Source organism: Nipponia nippon, unplaced genomic scaffold (genome assembly GCF_047370975.1).
Source record: "Nipponia nippon isolate SJK-2023a ecotype South Korea unplaced genomic scaffold, ASM4737097v1 scaffold_1, whole genome shotgun sequence".
Lineage (NCBI taxonomy): Eukaryota > Metazoa > Chordata > Aves > Pelecaniformes > Threskiornithidae > Nipponia > Nipponia nippon.
Window position 1 is genome coordinate 106,703,260 of NW_028262290.1, and position 21,343 is coordinate 106,724,602.

Here is a 21,343-nt window from a genome sequence, read left to right on the forward strand (position 1 = left end):
GGGTGGAGGGGGGTAGAAGTGAGTGAGCAAACCCACCAGGGTTAATACAAATTCTCCCCTCTGGTTCAAAGTAGTATCTGAATTCAGAGTATTTTCTTTAGAAAATAATTTTTAACTTTCCAAAAACATATATCCACAAGACACCTCATATTTAAAGTACAAGAACCGGAAAACAGAGGAAAGGCAAAAAAAAAGAGGTATGGTTCTGAAATTAACAAGGTTAAAGTGTGACAATTCCTGCCAGCTGCACAATTAAAATATCACCTAGGTCTGAATACAATTGGCCAGACAACACACTAGGGAACACCCTGGCCGTATTCTCTACCAGACCACAAACATACCTGTCAAGTGACATCAGCTGAATAAAACAGCACGAATCATTACATACCTACCCGTTACAGTCAAACAAATCAGGCTTGTATTTCTGTAAGTGAAATGTAAACTTTAAAACTTCTGATGTATGGATCAAGTTTCAAACGTTTTGTCAAGTTGGTAAACTAGTGAAAGCACTTCATCTTCTTGGGCTTCTCATGATGGGAGACAGCATGTTTCTGGGGCAAGCACTGAAACACATCACATGTTTTTGTGTTGCTATATTCATCAGTATTTAAAATTTTATATCTAGAATTTTAATCCTTGTACTAGAACGTGTGAAGGGAAGGAGGAAGTACTCCAAAATTCAGACCCAAATGATCAGACCATCTTTTGATTTCTAGTGAATACTTCCCAGTGCTGAAAATCACAGATGCACAATCTCTGCTGCCCCATCTGCTTTGTCTCTTACAATCAGCTATTTCTCTACCAAATTTAGATTATTTCACAATATGTCAAGGCAAAGACAAAACCAGACTAAGATCTGGTATATTTTCTTTCCTATCAGCTTCGCCACTTCCTTCAGTCTCGTTAAGAAAACCATTAGCATTTTCTAGCGCATATCCTTCTTCAAAGGCCAAGCGTGAAGGAGCTTAGAGCCCTAAGAAGCTAATAACACCATCTGAAGGTGCATTCCCACTATTTCTTGTCAGGTTAGATTTCAAAGCAAACTTCTGCATGCTTAGAAACTTAAAGGCTGCCTTTATAGTCAGTGGAGACACTGGAGTAACTGCAGGGCATGATGTATATGACCTCTTTTAAGACACCTTCCTTAAGTTTCCATTGACTAGGAAGGGAGTCCAGAACAACTAGTACATTGGACAGATGAATCCCACACCTGTTCTGTGTAGCAAAAAAAAAGGCATCACAAAAAAAGTAAGCTAGTCAAGAATTACACTCAAATATGCCACTGTCAGCGATGGAGAAACATGCAACCAATATGCTATCCTTGTATCTACCTAAGCTCAACTCCTTCCCAAAAGTATTACCATCACAGTCACCATTGGTTTGCACAATCTTCCCTCCAGTCAGCCCAAGTGTAAATGCACTTGGTGCATGCATGTATTCAGGTTAGTCACTAGCATCAGTGATCTGTTGAGGCAATTCTGCTTTCTCCCAAACACATCAGTCGCTTTGTTCATTCACCTTGTAAAGTTTGCTCTGAATAATGGCTTATTTGACACCACTTTTCTCAAAATGTTCCAACTCCATGCTAAAACCATTATTCCACCACTGCTTCCAAAATGAAATGCTCACCCGGCTTCAGTCCAATCCTCCAACACCTGGGGAGGAGCCAGAGTCAGGAGGGAAGAGCCAGTCCCCAGCTCAGAGCTGCTCTGAGCTAGTCGTTCACAGCATGCTCTCTGTATCATCTCAGCAGCTCAAGGCTTTTCTTTCCATCTAGACGAACCAAGCTGACACGCAAGCAGAGAAAATGTGGCTCTAATCCAGATCAGTACTACACAGCTGGGCCTCCAGACAGCTATTCAAAACAGGCACCTGTGAACATAGTCATCTTTCTGACCAGCAGACAAAAACTCGCAGGGAAAGAAATAACAGAAGAGCCCTCCTCATTCATTCCAGCTTATGTCTACAAACAACTGCTTCGGATTCCATTTTTAAAAGGATATTAAAGTGTCATCTGCTGAGTGGAAGCTGTTATTAGATTCTACTTTGGACTAAGTAGCACAAGCCTTTTTCTAACACCACAGCATCATTTCTTAAAGTGGAAACAGGAGAGAAAAATATCTGATGATATCCAGCTGTGACATAGAAATCACAGGTCAACCAGGTTTACACTTTGAGAAACACCCACTACACCACGTTCACAGAATGAAAAATAAATAAAATAAAAAACAACTAATCTGCTTCTAAGTTGAACTTTCCATCATAGTTTCCATACCCTTCCTTACTTAATTTTTATGAGCATGCCAAGAATGTAGAGTTTTTCCTGATTATTTATGGAAAATGGGTTTATATACAACAATAAAATTCTTGTTCTGACATCTCATACAGACAACAGAAACAAATGGTGGACCTGAAGGGCTCTACTCCTTCTCTACAACTGTTTATGGAAGACTTGAGTGTTGCAACACTCCCTGGAGTCGCCTAAGGACAAGTCAGCAGCCTCGGGTGCAAAAAATACTATGGCAGGAGATTTTGAATGACATTCAGTAAGACTGGCTGCAGATCAGAAGCAGGGGGACCCAGCATCTTGAGGGTGTCACCCGAGAGAGGCAGCTGGTTCTCAGCTTCTGGCTCTGCTGAGTTTACGCAACTTCTTCTTGGGTCCTGCTAAGCTCTACCTTGAGAAAGAACAGTGTAATATAGCATATCGCCTGTGAAAGATTACAAACACTTGCCCTAAGCAGGCTATTATGGGGTCTGTTAATTTTTAAGCACTGCGACTAGCCAAGTAGTGATTTTACTTTTTGAGCCTTTATCTAATTCCTCTTTAGATGATGAAAACACTGCCTTATTTTCACACTGACAGTTAAAAAAACTATTTTTTTCCCGTGCACAGCAATAGTCAAAAGCAGAAACAATCTTACATTTTTGTACCTATTTTTTCATAAGCAGTTAACACTAATACCTTACACCTGTATGCTGCATGTCAGCCTATATATATATTAGGTATATATACTCCCCAGTAATACAAAGCAAAAATCCATGATAGATTACAGTGCCATGTGATTAATTATACATAACATAGACCATCTTAAGATCATTCTGCTTCTTAAGCTACTGTCCTGCAGATAAAAACCAGACTCAGGGCCTCAGCGATAACTCCTAGTCCCACAAGCTCCATAATGGACGCAGACACAGAACCCAGCTCTAGATGCCAGAATGTTTATTTTAACAGTTCCCTTCCCAAAACCTGTCTGTTATGAACTGATACTCACCTTAATATGAAACAGTACATTTTAGCAGTCATTGAAATGTGTGAAGGACATTTGTATATCCAAGAGAAATGTAAAACATCAGTTTCATGAAAGCTGAAAACAATGGTGCTCTTAATTGTTCACCTATGCACTATGCCGTGGCAACCTTTGTTCTTTCCACCCCTTACACATTCAGTTCTTATCACGGAAAAGATCTTTAATTTTACAAACCTGCTGTACCTCTATTATTTTTCATAAGTACTATAGTCATTTCATACATTGCCATCAAGTTTATCAATGCAGCTAGCAACATACATATCTGCCCTTTGCAAATTATACAATAGGCTGTAGAAGGTGACTAATGTCTTTAAGAGTGCAGAACACTGCATCTGTTGTCTTGGATATACTTTCCAACATTGAGTTATACACTGTTTTGCAAGGGTGAACAGAAACGCCAGAGCCTTGGCAATTAACCATGTAAAATACTTTTTTTTTTAAAGTATCGTTATATAATAAACTTCTGTAATTGAAACAAGACCCTGAATACAGAATAAATGGGTAGTATTAATTCATACCTCGTCGTGCTGTCAACAGTTAACCACATGACTAATACCACATGTAGCCTGAAGCAAGAAAATCTATTTTTTTGCCTCTGCGAGTTAATCTGCGTTGTTATATGTTCGTGGTTGATCCATTTAGAAAACAAGAATGTAGAAACTGTCTTGCAAACCAAAACAGAAGAACCACAGAAGTTTTTATTATGTATTCATTTTCATAACACATTTATCTTCTTTTTTCATTTTCACTGCCTCTAAAAATACACTATCTGTGATATTTGCATTGCATAATTGATACCAGTCTATCAGTTATGCCATATTATTTTACCACCACGTAACTTTAGACAGAAATCTTATGTATTGCTTATTTTGAAATACAATCTTTAATAATAAGCTCCATGAAGACTGTTTTCTATTACGGATCTCGCCACAGTAAAATTCAAAGAGGGCATGAAAGGTGTTGAAAGGGCATATCAGCTGACAGTCATGAGATTTAACAGCAGAGTGCTTTCTAACATCACTTCTAAACGGCTTACATTATATTTTGCAAGTGACCTTACTCATCAGGCTTATTATATTCTTATATCTTGAACTATTTGTTGTTTGACTTGGTAAAGTAAACACTGACATACCAATCCCACGCTTGTGGGTGCAAGCTACCAGCCATTAGTCCAATGCATCTACTGCAGTACACATCAATTTGACTCCCAGCACCCTTGCTAAAATATGGTAACTGGTGTCTTCTGGTGACCTTAACTTCACCAGTGTTGAAAACTCCTTCAGAACTTTAAGAAGCAATTATCAATATTTACATTGGCGACTTTTTGGCAAATGCCAGATTTCACTCTCTTTTTGAAAACAATGACTTATGACAAATAAATGTAACAGATGTCAAAACTTGTTGAAAAAAGCACTTGAAAAATTGAAATCTGATATTAAAAATTGAAGAGTTCTCAGCTACTGGTAATGAAAAGGTCATTTTTTTTCCTACTTAGTCTCAGGCTCATAAGATCCCTCTCTTTTCTCACACTGGTAAGAACTTTCATAAAGATTTGCAAAATTATCTGTAAACTGAAGAACAGGAAGGTCTGAGCTCTTAAAAACCTTGAAGAGATGGAGAATGGGCTGCAAAAGCACACTATTTTGGCATGGTATAGTCATCATCATTTTCTCAATGGCAGACCCAGAGTCTCCACTGGTTTAACAAGAAAGAAAGTTATCCTTGATGAAGAACAAACTCCAATCATTTTCTCTTCTCCCCATTCCTCAGCAACGGTATCCCTGACTTAGGGCCTTTGTAGTCTGCAGTTACAACGTGTTGTGGTATAAATAACAAATAACATTGTCTTACTTCACCAAATCTGAGCTCTTGGAAGTTTGTGTGTTTAGTTCAAGAGCCTCCCAAAAGATCAGCCAATTTCTCCTTATCCTGTTCATTCAACCCGTTTATTGGTTTCAAGGAAGCTCTTCAAAGCAAGGTTTTCTTTGTAAAAAGCAAGATTTTCCAGTGTCTAAAACAAAAACCCAAGAAATCTCATCGGATGAAAAGCTGATATGGCTTTGCTAGTTTGTAGCATAGCTATTTCTACAATATGCTGCAGAACAAAGTGATGGCTTTGCATTTATAAGCAAAATGGTCTGCAGGTCTTCACAGAATTCATAAATGCCAATGTCCTTAATACATCATTAAAACTCAGAAGTCATACTTAGAATAATTCATTAAAAATTTGATGTTCATGAATGTTTTTCACCACCTTTCTGCACCATGTAAGGTGGCCACAGCAGACACAGATTTAGGAGCGCATTGCCATAACTTTGCGCTAAAGAGAGAAAAAATATTAAAAATGAGTGTCCAAAGCCATAAGCCTATTCAGTCCCTTGTCGGGAATTATCAAACATAGATTTCATTTTCACAGCCAGGAATTGTATAAAATGTCCTTCCCTCTCCTATGTAGTAAAGGAGAAAAATTATAACTGCATTAACTAACCATATTTCAGCCTCTGCATCTATCAGGAGGAAAGCAATTATGCGGTAATGGAGTATTCTTGCCTGATGTGGAATCCTGGTCTCTGAATTCAAACTAACCCCTTTATTCAAATTCAAGACATACTCTAATCTACACAATATAAAACAAAGCTAATATATTTCATATGAAAGTAATAGAGATTCACCTGAAATGCAGTTCCTCTTAAAGATGTTAGAATACATCCTCATTCAGGGAAAAGCTGTGCCTTTGCATTAACTTCACAGCAACTTTGTGGCTAGAACGGCTGATCCCAAACAGCATGTGAAGGTACACATTTTCAGCAGTCTGCATCTGGCAATCTGGTGAGATTTGGGTTCTTTTCTTTTTCTTTTCCCTCTAAACTGCAGGGTTCTTTTCTTTCCAATTTTTTAAATAATAGATTGCAAACATTATTATTTCTACAATGAAAAATTGCTATTGTCAGCTACCAGCATGATGGCCACACAACTGCTCAAATATGACATTCTTTTCCATTGCTTTACTTGCTCACACTTAACTGATTTACAAGCCGCTTTTCTTTGCTTTTGAAAAGAAAAGCATGAGTCACAGGAGGAAAATAATAGGTTATTGGGTGTAATTAGTACCTGGTTTTGCCACTGCTGCCATGACCTCTAGGAGTTTTTAGAAGGATTTTTTTAAATACAAAATTACTGTACGTTTTGATATTTGAAGAGGTGAAAGAAATACACAGGTAGAAAGGATGAAATATCAGCATTATCTGCATTTCACTGAGAGCTTAAAAAATAGCAGCAACTGTACCTGTATGGAAAGCCCAGAGGACGACCACCCTATCAAAGAAGTAGAAAATGCTAGCATCTACCACAGCAGTCCCTGTCCTTCCTTCACAGAGACACTAAGAATATTTTCTTCTAAAAAATCTGGGCTGACAAAACTGGGAGGGGTTACACCAGGCTAAATAAGGAATTTTGGTTCCCTTCCCCAGTAAATCTTCCAGCAAAAAAGAGAATTACTCTTCAGACACATACAGAACATTACTCAGAAACATTGCAGAAGATAATCTGGAGAGCAGGCAACAATACAGTGAGCTTTTCCTGTGCAAGTACATTTGTGATTTGCAGCATTTTACCATGCCTTTGTCCAAGATAAAGCATAACCAATGTACTAGTCTGTCTACTGGGATGTAAATCCTAACACAAATACAGTCACACATGGCACAGCTGAGGAAGAGTGGGACTCCCTTTAATCAGTACTATTCTGGATCTAAAATCACATATGTGCTGGCCACTCAAAGGTTCAGCTCCAGGCAGCCCCAGTTGGTCTTTTGTGTGAGAAAATCACATGTAAAAATCCAGAATTGAGGCTTTTCTGATAATGTTGAAAACAATGAGCCAAAGGTGCCCACTTTCTAATTGTGAGACATGTTACTGTGGGAACGAATTAGCTCACACGAATCAGTGCCTCACCTTAGCTGCAAAACAAACCCAGTGGTTTGTCTGAGATTTTCACAGTACACTTCACTTCTAAAGATATTTTGACATTAGCAGCTGGATGCAATCACCAACCAGCATCTAGATCAGACTTCCTGCAGCAGTCAACGGTGAAAGAGTCAAAGATGAAAAAAAACTCATACAACCGACCAAGAAAGTGACTCAGTTTGGAGGGCTCTTACATACACACTCAGCCAGCACAAGTTATTAGGTCCGAGCTTTAAGAACTGGGGGCATATAATTTCATCTTGGATTGCACATGTTTCTTCTACAGTTTATTTTCCCATTGATCTTAATGTCATCTGGCTTTCTTTTCTTTAATATTTTACTATGTTTCTTTGAAAACTAGGCACTTTTATGATTAGTTTAGTTTAATTTAGTTGGGCCAAATTGTAACAGGCAAAACTCCCATTGACTTTAAAATTGAGCAACAGCTTTAGGATTATTTTTCCAGAAGATTAGATCAAATTTGGCTCTAGTCATGCACATCTTTTCTCCTTAATTCTTTTTTTAAATCTTCAACATCTGTACAGAACATGGGTGGACCTCCTTCGTCATTTTCAATGGGATTGAAGCCTATTGCTTCTGTTTATAGGATTCATTTTTGGTGCAAAAGGTTCTAGGAAAAAGACACTGAGGCTGTACAGAAAATAAAATGGTTGTTCAGCGTGGGGACAGACCTTGGACCATGCTCACAGCAAAGCAGGGAACTGCACCAGGTACCCACATACATGCAATGAATCAGCTTCAGACATACAGTTAGAGACAAATTTTGCCCTCTCCTATTCTACTAAGGACTCAAATTCAAAACTTTGGAAAAATCAGAATTGTAATATCTTCCAGGTGCCATAGAGCAGTGCCACACGGCCACTGCCTCACAGCAAATTAGGGGCTGTCTGGGCCATGAAGACAGGCTTGATGAGGTGAAAAGAAATGTAGGGACTGCAGGAAGAAGCCTGTTACAATCAATTCTTTTGCTGAAACAGAGAAGCCACATCTCGTTACATGTGCTACTCTGCTAGAACTCTCTTCCAAAACACAAATTGCTATTTCATCCTCAGCCTCTCAATCCACAGCTATTCCTCAGCTGGCAAACACAGAATGATTGGCTGGGACCTCCCAGGGTAGCAGTGTGCAACTTTATACACTTGTGAGATGACTGTTGCAACAGTAATACTGGCTTGAAGTAACAGAATGCCTTACACTGAAATAGATGACACCTGACTAGATTAAAGATAACAAACATTTCTCATTTCAGTCCAATAGCAACTAAATGTTATTGTTATGCCCCCTCAGGAAATGTTTAGTGGACTCAAACACTGGAAATTACATATAAGCACTATCTTTTGGATATTACGTTATCAACTGTTATTTCATTTAATATTTTTTTTATTTTTTAATAAAAATTGATTCAGCTAAAGAAAAGCACTCATTTGCTTTGGATCCATGAGAAACTAGTTTGGGGATGCGCTCCTTAGACAACTTCAAGCTGGCATGCCTACGTGGAGACTCAGTTTAAGAGAGGACTGTTGGAGTGACAAAATGTGTACGGATACAACTGGGTAAGTGTGCAGCAAAAGACATGTATAAAACATGTAGGCATCCATTTCTCTTTGGTGAAAGGAATGTCTTTGAAGGAAGATCACTTTCTGGGCTCATGTGCCATCACTGTCCCTAATGACATCCGAGAGAGACTGATCAGCTCTACTCAGAGACGTAAGGGTGCTCTCTGCACTATATCTTTCCCTGTCCAGAACCATGCAGTATCCTCCCCTCGTTTTGATTTCCTGATACACTTGCCTGAGCGATGGCAATAGGGTCGCGTTCTTTCGTGGCATCTGCTGCCCAGTGCCCCAGACACACAATGTGCATCTTCTGCCTAAAACAGGATCCTTCTGGCAGCCAAGTAAATTAAGCATCAACTCTTAACATTTCAATCAAAGAAAGGAGATGGCCTATGACTAAATATCTATGTCATGGTCAACTTTGCTCTTCCAATAGTGACCCCTTGATTATTTCTCTGTATTCTTACAGCCTAAGAATTTTTATTGCAGAAAAACTTAAACAAGCCCAAATCAATGATATGGAGATCCACATACTTCTAAACAGAGAAAATGCTTGGTGGTATGTCAACAAAAAGAGTATATAAATGTCAGAGACCAATGCCATTAGCCCTATTACTACCACTGAAAATACTTTATTTCTAGATATAATGATATAATAAAATCAGGAAAGCTGACTGGATTGTGCTACAGTATAGTTCAATATGGACAGGTTTTTTTTAACTGCTGTCTTTGAATGGAGATACTGGATGCCCTTACGAAAAAAATTAGTATAATTCTTTGTCTATAACAAACACAACACAGGATTAACCAACAGCAAAGATTAAAGTTAATCTAACAAGACTTGATATCATATACTAAGTAAAAGATTCTAATTAATCAAAGCTCTTTATATATGTCTCTTTTTTTGGTATACATTGGTACTAAAGCTTTTTGCATTGACATACTGTATAGATCTGTATTTCTTACCTCTACAGTGTTTGTTCGCAAAGCAGCCAATCAACCAGAAATGCATGCATGGAGTCCAAAACATTTTCTTACGTATTTTTCAAATTAATCTTTTGGGACTTTTGTGTGAGCAGATACCACATGTTTCCTTATAATCACTGTATTTCATTCATTCACGTTTAAAGACTGAATATTTTATCAAACTTTGTTTAAAACATTGTGATAAAAAAACCCATGAAAAATCATGGTAGCCCTTGAATTAATAATAAATGCAACTGGAAAACTAATGACAAACAAGTAATTGCCATTCACGGAGGGCCACTGCAAAAGTTTTGGCCCAGTATCTTAATCAACGAAGTGAAGCAAACAAATAATTTTTGCTTAAGTATGTAAATAGTATAGTAAATGATGAAGGAGTAGAAGACATTGGTGTAGTTACACAGACTGATTTGGACCACTCACAAATGTGGACTTATCTAAACCATATGTATTTTAACACTGGTGAATGCAAGATGGTAGATCCAGAAACAAATAATGTATGTCACACTTACAAGTCACTCTGAAAGGGATTTAAAAACATGTACAGCTTTTAGAGCATGTCCTCCTGGAATTACTAGGTAGCTAGGAGTGTTAATGCAAGACACAAATATTTTTGCAGAAGAAAAATGCTGAATACCCAGTAGGATTAGAGGAAAAAACAGGGAGTCTGTACATAATACTATGCAAACTACTGCTGGGTGAAATGTTCAGTTCTAGATTGGAATCCACTCTCTAAAAGAAAAGCTGCCAAAACTTGTAAAGGGTTCAAGAAGTCTGAAATACATGCATTATCATGACAGGCTTTAAAAGTTTGATCTTAATTTACCCCCCTCCCCCAAACAAAAGTGATTGAGAGGTGACTTAAAAGTGACTTGATTGTATTTAATTGGGAAAAAAGGATTTCTGATAACAGGAGGAGTTTTACTGCATCGGGGAAATATATAAGAAGGTAACACTGGGAACTGGAGTCAGGCAAACTGATGAGAAATAAGACACATTTTCCTCTTACTGTGAACAGTGAACCCTTTGGAACAATCCGTTTATAGATGTAATGGATTAATACTCATTTGATATCTTTGAAACGAAGAGTTGATGCCTTCCCATAAGATACTCACTCACTCTTACAGGGTTTAAAATAGCGACTACTGGGCAGATTGCGTGGCCTGTGTTATTCAACAGTGCAGACCAGATGGCCATAACCATCTCTCTGGCCTCAAAGTTACTGAAATGCTAGTAAGTACACTCAGAAACATTTGGAAAACGGGGATGCAGAAGAGGGAGGAGATATCGGTGCTTGGGAGCAGGCCAAAAGCTTAACGAGCCACTGGGAACCAGCATGAGCACATTTCAGTCCCATATTTCCATAGGGGTTAGGTCTGGGAGAGACACAGAGATTTGTTTAGAGACTGTTTATTCTAGCTAAATTGTTTCCAGGATCTAGTTAGAAGTATTTAGAAAACTCTTTCATTAGCTAAGAATAGAAAGTAATCTACACAACTACAATAAGCAAAATTTTTTCAGGTTCGTGTAAGACAGTTCTGGGTACTCCCATCTTCATCTGGCCTCTTGTTTAAGGAATTAGTCATACCTGGCCTCTCAACTACAGTCCCATTGTAACCAGACCAGGATTTATCACGTAGAGCACGGTGAAAAAAATCTGACCGTTAATAAGGAGCTTAGGTTTGTGGACAGTAGCAGATTTTACATATTTAGTTGCTGTTGCTAAATATTAAGAATATAATACAGATATATAACATACATGTTACTATATATCATTTATATGTTATTTTATATATATTATATATTTTATATATATTATATATAAAAATACAGAAATATATAATATATATGTTAGTGTGTGTGTATATATATATATATAAAAACCAGAAATATTACACATTAAGAATAAAAAACTTTCTGCGATTTCCAGTTTTCTGGTGAATGAAAAGACTGTTTGCTTTTGTTAACTCCCCACATAGCTTTCACCCACACTTCAGTCTCCGCTTGTTCACTTGCCATGGACCATAATTTCCTGTCATTTAAACCACTCAGTCACATTTTCATCTTCAGGGCTGCCTCTGAATAGCCTAAAAGCATCAGCAAAACTGTGAACAGCTGATCCCCTCCTCTATGTCAATGAATGTCTCCAGCTGTTTTTTGAAGGTTTTACCTTTCTTGTAAGCTATTTCTGGTTGTGCTTCATATTCTGGTGTCCAAGCAAGAACCACTGAAACCCACAGTGCCAAAATGACTCAAAATATTTTAAAACCCCACTTGGATGTCTCATCATGTTTAAGCTTTCAAACACCTTTGGACAATCTGATCCAGAGTATTTGTATGAATCCTCACAGAAAAATGTGAAAACTAATAGGGAAACTTTCTCCTGATAGTGTTTCTGTAAAACTTTACCTGAAATTTTACAGTTTATATAAGATCGTTATAGATTTCCAGCAAGATCATGATCAGCTGTGGAGATAAACTCTTATATTGGTTTACAGTACCTGCTGCCACACAAGAGCCTCATCTGTTTAAAATCAGTCAAAAGGCTGCTTTTGAAAGAACACGAGTTTGTTAAGAACAAAGTTAAAAAATAAGTAACGGAGCTGTCAGAAAATCTTACAGTATAATTAAGTTACAGCAAATTGAAGTCACTGAAATCTCTCTCACGACTGTTTGGCCAAACAGTGAAGCAATGCAGATAACTGCTATTTATAATCCCATAACCAAGGACAGCCATTTACAGTGAAAAGCTAAAACTCCTCCGTAAAACGAAGAGTTTAGAAAAGAAGTAAATTTCCATAAATGATTGCATTTTGATACAAGATACAAAGCCAAATTTTGCAAGATCTCTGCAAGTGAGAAGCACCGTACAGAAATTACTATATGAAGAAACAGTTTCCTTCATACAAAACTTACAGTTTTAACCCACTATCTGATCCAGGTTGACTAATTTTTACTGCTGGAGGCTAGATGTAAAATCAGGGTAAACTAATACTACCAGGTTTAAATATCAGAATTTTAAGTTAATATGGCTAGAAATACCATTTTTTCATTAATTTGTCAGAATACTCCAAATAAAGAAGTGTTTCAGTCCCAGCCATCAGGGTTCCTCCAATGAACTGGAAGAAATTAGCCTATACGTTTCTTACATAAAGCATGACATCAAATCACAACGTCTGTTCTCTAAAGAATAAAATTCTTAAAGGTAGATGTAAATGTGCTGTTTCTTCAGTGCAACGAACCCTTAAGATAACTTTGTAATCAGATGGATAATGGTTGATTAACACTTGATTCAGGAAATAAATTCCGAAACAAATTCCTCCCTCTGCTGTCTCCTAAGCTAGAACTTGAAATATAAGTGATAGAAAGAAGTTTTATAAAACAGTATATTATGTAAAAATGTAAGAGATCTTTCTTTGGAAGAAGCTGGAATTCTTCTTCTAGCACTGCATGTGGGGAAAAATCAGCAACCCCTCAGACTGACCGATTTCTTCAGACAAAACAATCTCCATAGACAGATAGGAATTTCCCTGTACAGGGAATGAAAGTGACACCAAAGGAGAAGCGCAATTGGAAAGGATAAAAGCAAGGTGGTTTCTTAACTCTAATTGAAAGTCAGGAGAACTCAGACACTACAGTCACCTCCAAAACTTGGGAAAACCTTGCACCAAAATATTTAAACTCTTGAAGAAATTTTAGCGTAAGGCTTGAAAAAAAGCTGCCTGCTTCTTCACCTGCATTAACAAGGGCAGAGTCTAATATTTTGACTCCTGTAGGTACCTTTCTCTACTGCAAGTATTCCCACTAGTTGAGGACACTTATCAATATGAACCAGATATTAGCAAAGAACTCAGTTTTGTGATTATAATACAACTGTAACAAAGATCAAATGGAGCAAAATTACAGGGCTTCCTTCAAAATAAGTAAAACAACTTCTACCTACATGAGCTACAAAATTACTGCCCCATAATGTACAGATATCTGTTAAATAAATTTAGCAGTACCTGCACTGCAAGGATTTTCTTTTCCTTTGTATATGCACATTTCTTTGTCAGATTTGAATGCAATTTCTGCCAGCCAGATAAGAAGGGCTTACTTCCTCTTACTTCTCCACACGGTTGGAGAGAGCTGCATGAATGCATCTTTCACTCCAGTGTCATGAGTTTGAAGAATCTACCTTTTAAAAGGTTGTAAGGTTGCAAAGTCTTTCAGGGCATGCAAATAAAAATGCTAAGAAGGAATAGCATCTAAGTTGTTAATATGCTGTGAGATTATGAAACATTATCAACAGGTGGGACATCTCAACATGGGTGTCAGCGGTAAAAGAAACATGGAGAACTGCCGCATCAGCACAGCAGTCCAACATTTCGTTATCTGTCATGTCTATTGGCCATGAGCTAGTTAAAATCTTACATAAGGTCACTGCAAAATCTTCCATCACATGAAGTGACACTAAACAGGAGACAAGACCAAAGATCGCATGAGACAAGAACGTATCTGGGGCTATATGACACTGTAACAGACGTGGTGACAGCTAGCTTGTGGCTACCCTGCCAGCCCCCGAAACAGCACCAGTGCAGTTTAAAATCGAGGAAGATGTTCTGCCTCAGGCTGGCTCGCACCACACCAGAGCTAATTCACTTGAGTCTCGTTTTCTGAAGTGCTGAACACCTGCAGTTTCCTCTGATTTCAGTTGGTGTAGAGGGTACTCAGCGCTTCCGAAAACCAAGCATTATGCATGAGCAGACATACTCTGAAGCAGCAGATGCTCCGCCAAGCCAAAAAAGCCACCAATTACACAAGCCCTGTGAGTTTCCTTCAGCGCCGAGTTTGAAGCGTGCAGCTTTATAGAGAGATGTTTAAACACCTCCAGCAACTACAGAACAGGAATAAAGATAAGAAAATAGAAATGCCACCCTCACTACTGTCAGTCTTGCAGTATTTTAGTCATCCAAACAAAACAAGTGGTGCTCACTCTCTCCATGCTATCTGGCAGGCAAAGAAACAAGCCACAGCAGTTTCAATAGGACAAATCATTTTACATTTGGACAAGATGATTTCACACAAGAGGTGGATTTCTGAAACTCTGTCTGAGGAAATGTTCCTGTCATCTTACTGAAAAAAAAGAAATCAGAGGAGGGAACTGCATTGCTACCAACAGAGAAAACAGAATAGCGTGATTCTGAAAGCACATTGCTTTAGCAGTTTCACAGGAAAAAAAAAATATTTAAGTAACATTTGCCTAAAATGCACAGAAATATAGATTAAATATAAACATAACTGTCTGAGGTAAAAGCAATAGCAGCTAGTATTGGTTAGCCCACTGGTTAGTTTTTATTAAAGTGCTCTATTTTGTGCACTCCTGGAGTTAAGAGCTGGGTCTCTGTGTGCATGTGGCCATATTGCAGGGACTTAAGAGCTAAAGCTTAGCCCTCTGCAACTGGCAACCAAATACAGGAGCATTTCAATTTATCTGGAAAACAAACATTTTACGTGCATTAGGGATATATTAGGGATACAGGCATTACAGTGCTCTTGGTATTTGAGGTGATCCTTTTTTAAAAAAGACAAACAACATTATAATGTGAGAACTATCAAAACCAAAACTAATTCTTACATGATAAATTCTGTCAGGTTGCACCATTTTTTAGAGTCCACTTTCTTCATCATCTCTTCAAAGGATTTTCCACAGGCAGGCAACTTTTCTAACATAAGAGATTCATTGCAGAGATTAGCCTGTTGATGTGCACCTAGGTGAAATCAGAAAGCACCTTAAATCTGAGACATTGAAATAGAAGATGCAAGAACATATCACTCACAAACTCCTTCACATAACTCTGCTTGCCACTTACATTGTTGTAAACCTAACATTCAACTTTCTAAACAATTTTAGAAAATAGATTAAATATACCTTTATGTAAATTTATTAAAAACGTAACTTAGTATACAATACTATAGGGTACCATATATAGTGTCATCTTTTAGACCTAGCATAGAGGAACCTACCTAGTCACTTTTCTAATCTTACTTAGCTTCTACTCATACTAACTTACTACTGCCCATTTGCATTTTTAGTTAAAAGGTAACTGGAGTTACTCATTGTATACTTCAGTGTAGAAAGCACTTCTCAAGCTTACACAGATGCATCGCATTCAACGAACTATATGACTGTAAATGTACTTCGACATCAGAAACATTTGTATATCTTATCCAACTAAAGGGCCTGAATTCCTACAGTCACAATTAAGCTTTTTCTTTAGTACATCCACTAAAGGAATTATCTACCATTATCAGATGTTGATGTTACAGCATATAGCTACTTGCAAAGAAAGAGTTAACCTTGACTTGAGCAAGCCTGTATCTTTTGAAACCTGTAATGGCAACTCTACAATATTTACAGTCAAAGTTGAAGGTTCTTCTCATCCAGCCCACGCCTGCATTGGAATACAAAGATAGCATTTTGGTATTTCTTATAAAATTAAAATTCTGAAAAAATTCTATTCAGACTAAGCATTTGATTTTGATAAGGCTGAAACATTTTGTTTTGATTAAGTAGTTAAATATGTCTTGCTGTACCTTTTTAATTGCCACTACTTTGATTGTTCTTCTATATACAAAATGCATACATTTTGTAGAACATTAAGAATTACCTATAAGTATATGTATGTCAACATATTTAATACAAATGTCTAAATTAAATTAGTCAGGAAAAAACCCAATGTGATTTCTTCTCTTTACAGCAGCACAAATCTGAGAAAAGGATTTACCTGAACAAAACTGCAACCCTAACAAACCCGTGTGTCAGGCAACCCCCCTGAGAACTCTAGAGGAAGAGCTTTTTTTCAGAATAACGCCAAGAAGAACAGACCAATTCATCCTTTTTTAATCACAGAAAAAGGAAGTCTAAGTAGAATCAGGTCTTGCACCTTTTTCTTCTGAACCTGCATTTTCACTGAGACCCTATTGACACCAGGCAGAGGAGGTATTTCTTTTCCTTCTATTAGTTACTTTGAGAGCAGGATTGCATCATTGCTGAAAAGAGCCAGCGGTTCTAATTTTGTGTGGTGACAGGCAAACACACTGCCAGATGAAGTGAGATCAAAGGCGTGCAAGCCTTTGCTTGATGAGAAGTCAGGCACAGCTCTCATACTGAACAGAGCACTGTTCCTTACTATTTAGTCCAAAAAAAACCTAAGGCAAGATGACTGGTTTCAGGCTTCACATCATGACCCAGCCATCAATCAGAAACTTGAACATCTCCATTCAAAATGGGGCATGCGATTGTAAAACAGGCTCAAGTGCACATTAAGTGTCTCGCCCATGAAGAAGATGGCTCCTACAGAGCGCCTTGCAATTCAACTCCAGCTATCGCAGCCGACTCCTTAGCTGGGGAAGTCACTGACTCAGTGATGTCATGTGCCAAACAAGAGACAGCCATCACATCTGACCAACGAAATACTTTGCTTTCACATACTTTCCAAGAGCACCAGGCCCATAACTGGACAGCCTATGCTGCACCTGAGACCCTAAGCTTACTACTTCATACAGACCACAAACCTCTCCAGGTGTACGGCTGACTCACTGGGACCTGACCCTACCTCCTTCGTCACGTCTGATTGTCAGAGCTCTTAGAGCTGACACTAAGTCTTCATCCATATCAGAAAAAAAAATCAGAACTACAATTAATCATCACTGATAGAAATGGTGAAAGTTATGAAAAAGGGGCAGCGTAGTTTTGTCCTTGGGAAGTTTACGTGATAGCATGGACCGTGCCTATTTAAGCATTCCCGCCAATTCATCTGGCAGCTGCAGAAGTTATACTTTGCACAGCTAGATCTGCAGATGGAACGCTAAAGCTGGGCAGAATTCAAAACCAGATATGAAAATTGCATAGCTGGCAACTTAAATCCTGCATTGATGCTTTGACAAAAGTTAAGCAAAGCTGCCTTCCCTGGCAGGGTATTCTAAACAGCCAGCTATCCCTTGATTTATAACCCTGTAAATCCAACAGAATACAAGTTTCTCCTCCATTACGTCATGTGTGCTGACAGTTTACTCCAGCCCCTTCCCAGCAGGGTATTTAAATGGATTTTCCATGGCCTTGGTGTTTTTGATTGGCTCTCTTCATAACATCAATATTTTGCAGGGTTACGGAAAAGACTCTGACAGAGTCATTTGACAGGAACAATCTGATGACACAAGGGTTTCTGTCTAAATCCCTGGGCAAAGAGGTTCAAAATTATGAATAATTCTATGATTTTACCATCACTATTGAGACTGACCTTTACAAAACACTACAACACACTCTGTTCATACAGCCGATGGACAAGACCACTTGTAAAAAATGCATGATGGTTGACTAATTGAAATGAGATAAGATGGAAGCACTTCTCAAATGGCTGCCATTAACAAAACAGAAACAGAAGTTTGAATGTTAGAAGTAAAGCTCACCTGCAAATCCAAGCGTCATTAGACCATTAACTAGGGGGGAAAAAAAAGGAGAGAGATGAGTTAGATACCTCCATACTATTATATAAAAGAATTAGTGCAGATACAAGTAAACTTGAGCATAATTTAGGTTTCAACAGAATATTCAAAATGTTCATTCGAACATTAGTTTCAGTGTTATTAAAGAGTGTGTCTGAATGGGAAAATGAATATTTAGAGAACATTATGTTTTTAAATTCCTTTTTATCTATCCTTTAAATGGCTGAATCATGCAGACTTGTTATGGGTCTGTCCACATCACTCTTTCCTGTAGCCTCCAATATTAAGGATTATAGACAGGGCAATTTTTACTTTAAGCTTCTTGAGGGTGAAAAAGTTGCAGAAGATAACACATTCACTAAAAATGCAGATGAACTGCACATTCTAAAGAGCAGAGCAAAAAAAAAAAAATCGTTTTGCTATTAAAATTAAGCAAGAATAGAATCGTAAATAAGTGTCCACTCTGTTCATTTAGAAATGTAATGCTGTGTTTCATGGTCTCCACCTTTTGCACAGTGAAGTCATACATTTTGAAAGCCATTACATTCAAAACACGTAAGCTAATCACATGGACATTACACTAACACAGATATGTCAGAAGAGGATCCAAATAGAAACCCAGACTATGCCGACAGAAGGAGTCTTCTGATCAACAATCTGCAGTACATCCAGACGGATTAAATTAACAGAAGCCCACTGTGTTCACACAGCTCCAGTCACACTTAGGATCTTGCAAATATAGCTAAGAGGGATGTGGCTTCAATTATTTCTTATGTCCCACTGAAAAAAAATTGCTGACAAATCTTTATAGTGTTAACCTTTCGTAAGAAATTACATGAGTAATTTCACACAGATGGGTGCCTCAGGCTCCTTTTTTATACCCTATGCACCACTCCAGTAAAATGAATTAAGGTATACGTAGCAGAATATCAGTCCCAATCATATTGATCTAGACTGTGCATTCACTGAGATATGCCAAGCTCTTGACTGAGTAAACTGCAAATCGTTGCGTGCGTACATCTGAGAAGAATTTAGATCCTTCTAAGGCACATATTTTTCTTCCAGACAAGCATTAATCTCTGTCTTAGTTACTAATGAGCCAGAATGTACTGAAACTGTGAAGAGCAGGAATCCATGTATCAGAAAACTCTGTTGCACCCAAACTCACAGAGCTGAAACTCCATTATACACTCCAATGGCTGTATCTCTTTCACAAATAGAGCATTTTTCTTTCCAGGCTATTAGGTGTTATACTAGTAAAGATACTTGAGTCCCTGGGTAGGATTTTCTTTAATCCTCACTTGAAAACGTGCCTTATCAACTGCAGAAAACTGAAGATCAAATTAAAAGCACACACTTTATGAGGAAGTCAAACCCACCCATTGTGAGGAAACAGTCTAGACGCACACAGGTGCCCTAGACGCTCCCCTTGAGGATCACAGACTGCACCTCCAATTATTATTCTATCAATTCCTATCACTGATCTCTAGATCCTTCATAGTTATTGCTGCAGTAATCCTCACGAGATCACACTGAGGCAAATAAAACAGGATTTACAATGAGAGAGAACCGGTAAGAGAAAACAACACATCCACGTTTTACAGACGAGAGGTTGAGTGACTACCCCAGTGTCAGGCAGGGAAGCTGTGATAAACCAAGTATCAAATAAAGGCTCACAGGTTTGTGCTCACAAATCCCACTGCTCACAGGAAAACATGCTTTCTGCATTTTCTGATCTGCTCATAACAAGGTAACACAGGATGTTTTGCACCTAGCCTCAACCAAAAGTTCAGATACCTTCAGAGAAGGGTAAAACAACAATCAGGACCACCACGTGCTATCATGCGCACCCCTCTTTGTTTTCTTTGCTCCCAGATATTCAATTCATAACAAAGATTTAATCAGGAGACTACAGCTTGCTGGCCATGACAGTTTACACAAAAAGTATGACCTTTCCAGCGGCTCTTTTAAGAAGGGGCAAGTTCAGCTTGTTTGTTGAAAGGCTGATGCCATCACATCTCATTAGAAGACACACAGAGGAAGCAAAGTGGATCACAGTGTTGGAAGATATTGCCATGATCCCAAAACAAACAGTTGCCATACACTCCTACCTGAACCAACATTTAAGGGAGGGAAAAGGAAGTTCAATTTAACTGTACCAATTGCCTGCAGGTTAAATCATGCTAATAATGGACCACAGCAATGGCCTTTAACTTTTATTTTCTCCATACACTGTACCAGCCCCTAGCATTAGTGGAATCAGATGTGAAGGGACCAACCAACTTGGAGCCGGAGCAAGAGGTGAAAGAAAGCACCATCAAATGAAAGACAGGGAAAAACAGGTTTGAAGAGCCTTTGGAAAGGAAAAGAAAAGATAAGCAACATAGGATAAAGTAATAGAATGAGGGCCGGAACGTACTGGGCTTGCATGGCAAGGTTTTGGTAGCAGGGGGCTATAGGAGTCGCTTCTGTGAGAAGCTGCTAGAAGCTTCCGCTGTGTCTTACACAGCCAGCTGGCTCCAAGACGGACCTGCTGCTGGCCAAGGCTGAGCCCATCAGCAGTGGTGGTAGCACCTGTGATAACATATTTAAGAAGGGGGAAAAAAAAACCCTGTGCAACAGCAACCGGAGAGAGGAGCGAGAACATGCGAGAGAAACAACTCTGCAGACACCAAGGTCAGTGGAGAAGGAGGGGGAGGGGTTGCTCCTGGTGCCGGAGCAGAGATTCCCCTGCAGCCCCTGGTGCAGACCACAGTGAGGCAGGCTGTCCCCCTGCAGCCCATGGAGGTTAAAGGTGGAGCACATCTCCACCCTGCAGCCCATGGAGGACCCCATGCCAGAGCAGGTGGATGCGCCCGAAGGGGGCTGTGGCCCTGTGGAGAGCCTGCGCTGGAGCAGGCTCCTGGCAGGACCTGTGGACCCGTGGAGAGAGAAGCCCAGGCTGGAGCAGGTTTGCTGGCAGGACTTGTGACCCCGTGGGGGACCCACGCTGGAGCATTCTGTGCCCGAAGGACTGCACCC

At 38.8% G+C, this 21,343-nt stretch overlaps 1 protein-coding gene across 4 annotated transcripts in view; it reads right to left on the minus strand.

Annotated features, from left to right (window-relative positions):
* Positions 1-21,343, minus strand: part of RAMP3 (receptor activity modifying protein 3) — an 88,660-nt gene that overhangs the window by 17,836 nt on the left and 49,481 nt on the right. For all 4 annotated transcript variants that reach the window (XM_087766266.1, XM_087766250.1, XM_087766239.1 and 1 more), the window contains 2 exons: positions 18,287-18,316; positions 15,453-15,585 (listed from right to left, as the gene is read on the minus strand). In XM_087766266.1, coding sequence (XP_087622392.1) covers positions 15,453-15,585; positions 18,287-18,305 — 152 coding nt within the window. In that variant the 5' untranslated portion in view covers positions 18,306-18,316. The remainder of the gene's footprint in view (positions 1-15,452; positions 15,586-18,286; positions 18,317-21,343) is intronic.